This window comes from Triticum aestivum, chromosome 5B (assembly GCF_018294505.1).
Source record: "Triticum aestivum cultivar Chinese Spring chromosome 5B, IWGSC CS RefSeq v2.1, whole genome shotgun sequence".
In the NCBI taxonomy this organism is placed as follows: domain Eukaryota; kingdom Viridiplantae; phylum Streptophyta; class Magnoliopsida; order Poales; family Poaceae; genus Triticum; species Triticum aestivum.
Genome location: NC_057807.1, coordinates 679,441,635 through 679,452,413, shown reverse-complemented (window position 1 = coordinate 679,452,413; position 10,779 = coordinate 679,441,635). Strand labels below are relative to the sequence as shown.

Here is a 10,779-nt window from a genome sequence, read left to right as displayed (position 1 = left end):
TAATCAAATAACAACTCTTTGTCCATGGTTAAGAAACATAACCATCTTTGATTAACAAGCTAGTCAAGTAGAGGCATACTAGTGACACTCTGTTTGTCTATATATTCACACATGTATTATGTTTCCGGTTAATACAATTCTAGCATGAATAATAAACATTTATCATGATATAAGGAAATAAATAATAACTTTATTATTGCCTCTAGGGCATATTTCCTTTACTGGGTCCACGGCCGCAGCAAGGAAGTGCCTCCTTATTACGCGCAAAATAATTATTCCTCCACCTAACAGCGGGGACCCACCGGACGGGCCACCGTATTTCATGGAAAAAATATTTCCCCCTGACTGCTGGGACCCAACAGCTACATCTTCGCACGCAAGGAAGTGTGTCCGGACAAAAATAAATGATTCGCCCCCCTGACTGCTGGGATCCACCAGCTACATCTTCGCACACAAGGAAATGCGTCCGGGCAAAAAAAAAACAATTCGCCCCCTGACTGCTGGGACCCACCAGCTACGTCTTCGCATGCAAGGAAGTGCGTCCGGGCAAAAAAAACCGATTCGCCCCCCTGACTGCTGGGACCCACCAGCTACATCTTCGCACGCAAGGAAGTGCCTGACAGTCGGACCCACCTGGTTGAAGCCTACGTAGCGTTATCATTTTGGTCGCGAACGTGTACGTACATACTGGTCGATGTAGAGGCATGCACGTGTCGTAATAGAGGCGCGTATGTAGCATGTACACGTACGTACAACGGGCAGGGTGCAAGAAAGAAAATACGGCCACGTACGTACATACGGACGGGGTCTCGAACGCCTACTCGCGCATACGTACGGCCAGGGCTCGTGTACATGGCTGGGTCGGAACGAAGAAACAACGTCGTCATCATGTTCATGAGGAGGCAACGGAATGCGCCGTGTTCACGGGAAGGCAACGAAATGCGTCGTGTTCATCGGGAGGCAACGGAACACGTGGGAGCCAACCGGCTGGATCGGAACGGAATGCGTGGTCGTGTTCATCGGGAGGGCTTGGACGGAACAAGCGATGGAAACGAGGCCTGGTGTACCGCAGAACGGAGGAAACGGACCTCCTACGTTTGGAACGGGGTCCTGTTGATCGGGAGGGGTCTGGCGTACCGCAAAACGGAGGAAACGGACCTCCTACGGTTGAAACGGGGGTCCTATTGATCGGAAGGGGTGTGGCGTACCGCAAAACGGAGGAAACAGACCTCCTACGATAGAAACGGGGGTCCTGTTGATCGGGAGGGTGTGGCGTACCGCAAAACGGACGAAATGAACTTGTGTTGGAGCGCTACGGTCGAAACGGGGGTCCTGTTCATCGGGAGGCGTGTGGCGTACCGCAAAACGGGACTCCACGGGATACTGTTCATCTCCACCGTCGACCTCCTCCAGCCTCCACGAGCTCCTGTTCATCTAGCCTCCACCGCGTGCTACTCCACCGGCTACTGTTCAACCACCCCTCCATCGTCTACTGTTCATCCAGCCCTCCACACCACGGGGTCCTGTTCAACCACCCCTCAATGGGCACCCCTCTACTGTCTACTGTTCATCCAGCCCTCCACACCACGGGATCCTGTTCATCCAGAGGCAACGCCACCGCTCACTGTTCATCCAAATCCCCCCTCCCCCCGCAACGCTCACTGTTCATCCAATCGATCGGCTTCAGTTAGCAGCAGTAGCGAAGGCATCGCTCGATCGGGTTCAGTTAACAGCCATCGATCGATCGATCGGGTTCAGTAACGCGTAGCCTGCAGTGCAATCGCTCGGGTTCAGTTAGAGCCCAACGCCTCGCACGGGTTTAGTTAGAGCCAACGCCTCGCACACACGCGCGTACGTGTATGAGAGAAACGCGCATCTCGCTCGGCCCCCGACCTCCCACCGTAACCGGGAACTCACCGAAATTTTTGCGCTCCCTCGCTTCTACCACGGTTTTTTCCGTCATGGACGGCCCAAAGAATGTCATGCAGCTGCGTCTCTGGCCCGCCCAGGACGAAAAGCCCATTTTCTGTCATGATTTTTTGTCATAGAAGTAGGAGCCCACCACATCTATGATGATATCGGGTTTTGTCACAATTATCGTCATAGAAGTGTCATATGTATGACAGAATTTTTTTTCGTTCGACCCAAAATGTCACGGATGTGTCTTTTTTTTGTAGTGTATTTACGTGCTATTTGCACAGAAATAACCGGGGTTGTTTCAGTAACTTTGTATTCGGGTCTAAAATTACCACGGTGTTTATACGCGGGTTATCAACTATGTTGTGCATTTATTACATGCTATTTACACAGAAAACACCGGTGGTATATTTTTGAACAACTTTTTTCCCCGAGTCAAAAAAGTTGTCGTGATGTCTGTACGTCAGCTACCAGCTTGGTTGTGCGTATATTACCAAGTTATCTACACAGAAGATATTGGGTTTTTTAACAAAAAAGAAATTCTAATAATAGTTACCACGGTGTTTGTACATAAGTTATCAGGTCTACGGTGTGTTTATTAACATAGTATTTACACATAGGTTATCGGGATACGTTTCATTAACCCCCCTCCTCGTGTCAAAGTTAGCATGATGGTGGAGAAAGATCTGAACACTATTGAGAACAACTATATCTGGCCATGGGCTGGGCCGGGCCAGGCTTGGGCCGGGCCTTAAAAATCCCATGGCAGAAAACTGAGGCCCAGACCCTCCCAGGCCCTATCATCGGGCCTACTTTTCAAGCCCAAGCCCGATCCATTTGATAAAAAGCCCTAAAAAGCCCTTAGGGCTTAGGGCCGTGGGCCGGGCCTCTTCCTTAAAATGCCAATATGCCAAGCCCAAACCCATCCAGGCCCTGCTGGTGGGCTCAAAACTCAGGCCCAAGCCCGGCCTACGGACAAGCCCATCAGGCCTAGGCCCTGGATTTTAGGGCCGGGCCTGGGTGGGCTGGCAGGGCCTGGGTGGGCTGGCAAGGCCGGGCCTGAGATGGCCAGGACTAAGAACAACTAATGATGGGTGAGTTGGCTAGCTCCATGCACCTCATTCCAAGAAAAGTCTAGCACAAGGTTCTGGATTGGAATGGCAGATGTTGTAGAGAAGAAATAGTCTAGCGTGGTATAGAAATAGATAACAACACATCATCTTCCATGGATGGTAGGCTAGGGGAAAATATCCAGTGCTACCGCCCCTTAGATGCTACCGTGATACGGGCTTTTGGGCCGTCGGATTCTTATATCGGACGGCTCCTAGTAACTCAGCAACATTTGCAGAAAAGCCTACTAGGAGTCCAAAAATTATGCATAGGTCCAGCAGATCCAACCACTCCTAGATGCCGTCCGATCTGAAAATCCAACGGCCCAGAAGCCCGTATCACGGTAGCACCTAAGGGGTGGTAGCACCAGATACTCTCCCGCTAGGCTAGACCTGTTGGTTCCTTGTCCTGATTGTGTAACATGCAGTTTTGAGTTCGAGTCCAACCTTTGACCATCTATTTTTGCCAAAAAGAAGAGGCGCACTAGGAGAAAAAATCATGCCCGGGAGGAACGCGGGTCAGGGAGATACGATCGTGGAGGAAAAATCGGCCCCGGAGAAGCGGACCGCGAGCTTCTTGGCGCGCGAGAAACTGCAACCGCACGATTTATATTCGACGGCATCCGAGTAGTGCGGATCCGTCGCAGAATTCCTGCCGACTGTAAATTAGCTTGAAACAAAATAAATCACATAGTTTTTACATCACAATAAAAATGTCATAGTTTACAATCATATGAATTTTAATTTGTCACAAATATATTGAAAGAAAAAGAGCCAATACATCTATTGGTTGTTAAGGTGAATCCACATATGCTCAACCAAATCATTTTAAAATTGAATACGAGTTGCCCAATCACACATTTTTGTATGAAATTAGAAATGATGCAAGGCATGTGGACTCACTCATCCGAATATGAGTAGCGGCCGGTGAAGAGCCCCGTCCCTTCCCATACAGGAAGCAAGCCTGTCGAAGTGGAGGCGAGGATGGTCCTGGCGGCCGTGGCAGACTGTCCCTTCTTGTGCTACGACGACGATAAGCAGAGGCCACAGATGCCGCCAAAAGTGGGTCTAGATGCGCCGTGGGGGTGGGGAAGTGGGTTGATGTGGACAGCGGCCTGGGTAGCATCCAAGCGACCGAAAGTGGGTGGCGACAGCAAGGGCGGCACGGGTGGAGGTTTGGAGTGTGGATGGAGGGAGAATGACCGATGTGACACCGACGGATATTTCAAGGGGAGGACAAGGGAGGGCGTCGCGGGCGTCCGTGCTGTGTTTGCGTCCATACAGACCTGGCTTGGGCGAGAAATGGGTCGCGGCAAAAAAAAACGACGCTCGTTCGTTTGCGTCATCGCGTTGGGGCGTGTTTTTGTCCGCACGGACTCAAACGACGCGGCGGACCAAATGGGTCACGACGTTGGAGTTGCCCTAAGTTGCAAGGATTCATCTTCCAGGTGGTTGGACAAAGATTGGAGATATATATCTATATCTATATCTATACCTACTATTAAAGGGAGGTGATATTCTTGGTTTCGTCCCTCTTGATTTCGTCCCACTTTGATGATATTTTTTTCTAACTGAGGTGGTACTATTTTTTTACGCTGCCCAGGTTCGCTCATGTTTTTGTTTCTGGCTCGTAGGATCGCTTGACTGGGCCAGTGTGGGCGATCGAAGCCCATCTTGGCAAAAAAACAAATGCGGGCGTCCATCAACTTATGGGCTGCGAGTGGGCTTCGTAAAATCAAGTGAAAAAAGTTCACATGGTGGGGAATCGAAGACAACACCTCGAGTACCAACGCAACCTGTCGTAACCAACTGAGCTGACTTCTATTTGTGATTCATCCCATCTCGACAGTTTGTATTGTAGCGCACCGATTTATATGTGTTCCCTACTTGCTCGCAGTATCAACATACCTCCATGGGACTCAAAGAACACAGAAAATAGAGACTAGCAAGGAATTGATCCTGAAATTGTGTGGCTGCCACGTAAAAAAAGAAAAATATTTGGGGGCATTATAATTGCCAGGAGTCCCCTTGATTTTATAGTAAAGGAAGGGATCGTAGGGCTGGATTTCTTTGTCCTTAAAAGGATGCTTGATTTGAGTGATTTGTGGGCTGCTAATGACATCCATAATTAAAGCTTAACAGTTGCACAATCAAGGAAGGTCCGCCGGCCGGTCACGAGGGGCAACACAGAATTTAGGATCAGAACCGCCCTATGGCAGGCCAGGGCAGAAGAAAAAGGAAATTGCTGGAAGGGAAGGAGATAAATTCCCCTGTTATTAGGCAAAAACGTAAGGAATTTAAAAGAAGAAATAAATTCCGCTGGAATTAGAAAGCTAGCTGTGGACGAGCTCTTGGCAAGCAAACCATGTTTCCTCGAATCTCATGGTAATGTTTTCAATGTCCTAGGGCTGGGAGGTCCATATAAATTATGCTTTTGGCCATATTATAATTTGTTAATGAGGTACAATTTTTTAGGGCACTGTAAATGTCAAGTTAACAACTTATAATTTGCAGCCAATGGGAACCCACACCCTGCGTGTTTTTTAAGACTTCATAAAAATCCAAGAAAATATTTGCAAAATGGTGTGCCAAGTGGTGGTCAAACCGTTCTCCTTAGTCCATGAACGCTAATGGACCAATAACCAACTAGGCCATAAACACTTTGTCATAGTTTAATGGATTACATCCAATATTACGCATACTCATTCAATCTATGGTTGTTTTTTAATAACTTAAATATTCTTTTTTTTTTGTCGTGAATGAACCGATGAGCCGGCGGTCCAACCGGTGAGCCGCTCCTTCGGTTTTAGAAACTATTGTAAAATGAAAATAAAGCTTTTTGACACAAAATTGAAATAAATCCAGCTATGAAGGTTTTACAAAAGCCACTGAGCTCACTCAGTTAGCGACCAAAGAGGCCCTGAGTCTTTCTCAAAAAAAAAAAAGATCAAAAAAAAAAAGGGCCATGAGTTCCCGTGCGGTTCACGGGATCGAAAGAGCCGGCGGCGCAGGGCGTGAATTGGGCCAGACGCGTCCATCTGCGGGATGCGTGGCACACCACAATTCTCGTACCCTCAAAAGAAAAAAAAAAACACAATTCGCGTCGCCCACACATCTCATCTTTGTTCCCCATCGGCCTTCTTCCTCAGGAAACCCTAGCCTCCGCCGCACCCCGCCGCCTCTCCACCCGCCGCCGCGCCGCGCCCCCCCCCCCCCCCCCCCCCCACCCCACCCACTCCACCCGACGCCGCGCCGCACCGCACCGCCCCGCTCCCCCCTCTCACCCGCCGCAGCTTCCATGGATCTGCCGCAAAGGGCCATGTTGGGTGGCGCTGTCTTGCCGGCCGACTGCCTGCTGGACCGCCGCGTCCGCACGGACTTTAACGACGATGATGAGAATGATCTGATCGCGCTGCAGCCATTCGAGATACTCAGGTGCGTGGAGAAGACGGCGGTGGGGTTCTCTCCTGAGATGCAGGGCTATGCCACTGAGGTAGTTCAGAGCTTACACCTTGGTGTGCATCTCGCCAGCGGACCGCCAGGTCTATCTTGTCTCGGCCTCCGAGGCGGCAGCCCATTGACCAAGGTCGAAGCCGTTGATCAAGGCATCATCGTCCTCACCACGACATTTCTGCATGACTTTAGCCGCATTGTATATCTGGTTTATGATGCCGACAACGGATCACTGCACATGGCCCCTGCGCCGGAAGACCCCTCATGGCTATTCATGGGTCTCACTGTTCGCCTTCTCATTGTGCGCCCCAGTTATGGCCACTACACGCTGGCCCTATTGGGGAAGCTGGATGGAGAGGCAGAGGGGGATGCCCATGCCCTCTTGGTTTGGCAGCCCGGCTCCTCGTCCTTGCCACCGTGGTCCAAGATCAAGGCAGTTGGCGTTAAATCACACATCGGCAAGAGCTCGTTGCAAGCTGACTGCACCTTTTCAGCCAGTGGCATGAGCTGCTGGGCGGATCTTCTGAGGGGCGTCACCTTCTGCAACTCCGGCGGCCTCTTCACTACAGGGCTCCACAATAAACAACACATTCTCAAGTTTGGCTTCTTTCCCCTGCCCCAAGAGTTGGTTGAAAAGTCCAAGGATCATCGACGTAGCAACAGCCGAGTGGCGAGGCCAGAAGCCTACCGCACCATGGGCACCACCCTCCAAACTTGGTGGCGTAAATTCCCCCCGTTCTACAATGTCAGGTTTGTCTCCATCGATGGCTTCCTTGAGCCCATCGATCTCAAGGACCGCACCGTAACTGTGTGGTGGCTGTGCCAAAAAGGGCTCGAGTGGAAGCTGGAGTACAAGATCAGCCTCGAGGCTCTGTGGGAATTCAATGGATTTGGCGATCTGCCAAGGAATTTAACTCCAATGTACCCCCTCCTCAGCCGAAATGATCATGAGATTGTTTATTTTGCACTTGGTGAATGGCGTGAAAACCAGAGCAACTGGTTGTTCATCCCGACATGTGCGCGATATTTACTTGCCATCAACCCACAGCACAAGACCGTAGTTGCCTCTGTGTGTCTCGCTGACTATTTTGGAAATCCTACCATCCCTCCTGACATCATCAGCTCTGATTTCCAGCGGCACATCCATACCGTGAGTCTGGATCTTCACATAATGTTGATGGAAACGATGAAGCAGATGTCATTGACATCGTTGGACCCTGCTGAATATGATGAAGAGGAGGCTAAGAAGCTGATGAAGGAGGAGCCATGGACCTGGCAAGAAAAACTGAAGGAACAAGACAGGCCTCTTCCTCTTCCTCTTCCAGCTCGGTACTACAGGCAGCCTTCTTTGGCTAGACTCATAGGTATCTCTAACTTGTCTAAACAAGGAATTCAAAATCTACGAATACTGAACATCCGTTTTGTCCATGAATATTCAATTGAAAATGTGCGTTTTTTTATTCTCGGTCCTGAGGTTGTTTACTCTCTCTTCATAGGCAATGCAGATACCATTCTGAAGCTATCAGATTGACATGCTGTCTCTGGTAAGTCCATTCAACTTCTATATGCATTAACAATAAGCTTTTTGACGGAGTAGTCTGTGTACATAGGCCACTTGATGGAGCACCAACTATCTTACTTGTTCAAGAAATTTCAGGACCATCGCATCAATCAACTCCTCTTAGTTCATCGCGGAAAAAAAAACTCCTCTTAGTTGCTCACTTAGGCTGGTATCACCGATTATTTGGCAGGATAGACAACCAAATATACCTCTTTTTTAGAAATGGCAAACTTCCTTGCATATTTTGAAGGTCACAGTACAGGAATTTGGTGCAACTTACATTACAATTCACATTCAGTACTTGGCTGCCTTATGAGGTTTGAACAATGGCATCATGGATTCAGTCACCTGCTTTATACCAAAATAAGTTGTCTAGATTACTTGCTCTCATGTGTTGAGAATTTACATCTCCATTTTTAACCTGTAGCTGGGTTACCAAAGACCTTCAGAAAAACATTTAGCGAAACACCAAACCACCGGTTGCGTTTAAGTAAAACAAAGTAGAATTGATATCCCAACATTTTGCATATATGAAATTGAATGCTCAATTTTTATGCTGCATACAGTTAAAGCTTTTTCTCTGCTAAACATTTAGAATTTTCAGAATTCAGTGCGTGAAATGATTTCTTTCATACAAATTTTCAGAATTCAGTGCAGCTTTGGCAATTAGGCACCATTTTTTTCAGCCGCTTCATTACTCGATGGATATAGATGATTTTTTTTTTGGCAATTAGGCACTACTATTTCCAGCTGATCCATTACTCAATAGATAAAGATGAAATAAGATCAAGAACTAAAATCACCTTCCTGTATCAGTTTGTCCAAACTGAGATTAAAAGTGAATAGTCTTCGTATATAGATGAAATATGAAGAAGCACGTCAGTAGATTGATCACTTGATATGAGCACACGCGACTACCTAAGCAAGTGGGGGCGAGAAGCACTGGGCTTACAAGGAGATGTAAACTCTCAACACATGAGCAGATAACTCGGTTGGATGCTGCCCCGGCCGCGAAGGCCTACACGTACGAGGAGCCTTTTCACAGGCTGCAGCATCCAGGCCATGTGCGGCGTTGCACGGGGCGTGGAGGCAGCGGAGCATGATCTAGCAGAACATCTCGTAGCCGATGCAGAGTTGACCCCGTCAAAACCATCACCACCACGGTCGTCGGCGCAAGTCCTTCCCATCACCACTGATGAGGCTCCTATGGAACGCAAGGACTGACTCCACCAAAATCCACACCCAGCAGCACCCTCTAGTTTACGTTCACTAGGAATACACTTGTCTCTTATCAACATTTGAGACATAATAGGAGGATATATTACATTGAAGTGTTCATATTTTTCAGTCTGAACTTTGAAGCATTTTTAGTAACTGTGATTGTTTTATATGTGCTGAATGGCTCTGTTTGTGATTCTTCATATCTCTGCTGGTTACCCTGCTTTTGTCTGACATGTCGGTTCGGTGTTAAACATCTTGTTCCGTATCTAATTCTCTGATTGGTATTAAACATCTTGTTCAGTAAACTGCATTGATCATCCCTAATGTCGAATAGTGGTGCTTGAGACATGGTACAGGAAACTGAAAGAACCATGTTAACTCATCTCCACCTCTGAACTCTCTCTAGCATAGCATTCAGCTGTGACATAACCTTTCCTCTTTTGCTGTTTATTTACCACCTTTCATGTTTTCATGTGCCCTGAATGATGTTTTCTTGCAAGATCTGATTACCAAAAGAAGTACCTAGCTTTGACGTGGCATTTATTTATGAGGAAATCAGATTACTACCAGAGTAAAATCTAATGTCATGTCATGTTTTACTTTGTTGAACTTCTGAGGGTTGGGTATATTGTTTGGATTGTAGTTATGTTACAAGTTCTTTTTTGTTGTGCAAGATGATAGATCAGTGTATCATGCAAAATTATTACTGCAAATAATTAATATGATGATGCTAATTTTATATCTACAGCTATCATTACTGTCCTTTCTAGGTTGATGAATCTGCCTTCCTCTTATTTTCAGGAGTTGCATGGCTTGAAGAGATATGAAGAATCACAAAGAGAGCCATGTGTCACAGCGCTTGTAGAACAAATATAGGGGTGTCGATGAAATTGCACAACTTAGTTTCTTTCCGTCATTACCTTTGTTGGTAAGAATAATGTGTAATATAATTTGTCATGACTTGATACTTCAGAGATGAGCAACTGAGTATGAATTATTGCACTTGGAAGTTGGCTTGATACTTCACAATGTTGCAATGCAAGTCTTGTAGTACTGTTGATGTTGTATGGTGTTGTTGTTGTAGTCTGCAAGCTTGCTGTTGTATGCTGCTGCTAGTACCTAAGTTGTGCTGTGCTGCTGTTCTGGAAGTTTAAGCAGACGAGGGAATTATGTGGGTGAGGGATTAGAGGGGATTGGGTGGAGGGGAGGGGATCACCAAATCCCCTCCAATTCCCAACCCCCTTGGTGCTGGAAAATCTCCCCTCCCAAACGAGGCCCAAGGAAAGCATGAAATTAGCCCGTGAATTAGATTCCCTTGTTTGTTGTTGATGTCTGTGTATGTTCAAGATTTTTTTACCAAGATAATTAAGTTATTTATGCTTGAGATTTTTGTTTACTTTTAGACCAAAACTAGTGTAGATAATAATTGAAAAAAGTGAAGCTAAAATTTCATGCTTTGTCATTTTCTTTAGCAAGGATAGGTTAATTAAGCACTGATTGTTTTGTTTTGTTCTCCAT

At 47.1% G+C, this 10,779-nt stretch overlaps 1 protein-coding gene across 1 annotated transcript; it reads left to right on the top strand.

The window, feature by feature from the left end:
• The first annotated feature begins 6,239 nt into the window (after nucleotides 1-6,239).
• LOC123114150 (uncharacterized) lies at nucleotides 6,240-10,328 on the top strand. The gene is made up of 3 exons (XM_044535525.1): nucleotides 6,240-7,843; nucleotides 7,976-8,023; nucleotides 10,063-10,328. The coding sequence occupies exons 1-2, from the start codon at nucleotides 6,325-6,327 to the stop codon at nucleotides 8,008-8,010; spliced, it is 1,554 nt and encodes a 517-aa protein (XP_044391460.1). The 5' UTR covers nucleotides 6,240-6,324; the 3' UTR covers nucleotides 8,011-8,023; nucleotides 10,063-10,328.
• Nucleotides 10,329-10,779: the final 451 nt, after the last annotated feature.

Bases quoted from the DNA above. Each gene is read 5' to 3' on its own strand.
- LOC123114150 (XM_044535525.1), top strand. From the start codon at position 6,325: ATGGATCTGCCGCAAAGGGCCATGTTGGGTGGCGCTGTCTTGCCGGCC. The intron at 7,844-7,975 runs GTATCTCTAACT...CTCTCTTCATAG, and splicing joins TTCTTTGGCTAGACTCATAG to GCAATGCAGATACCATTCTG.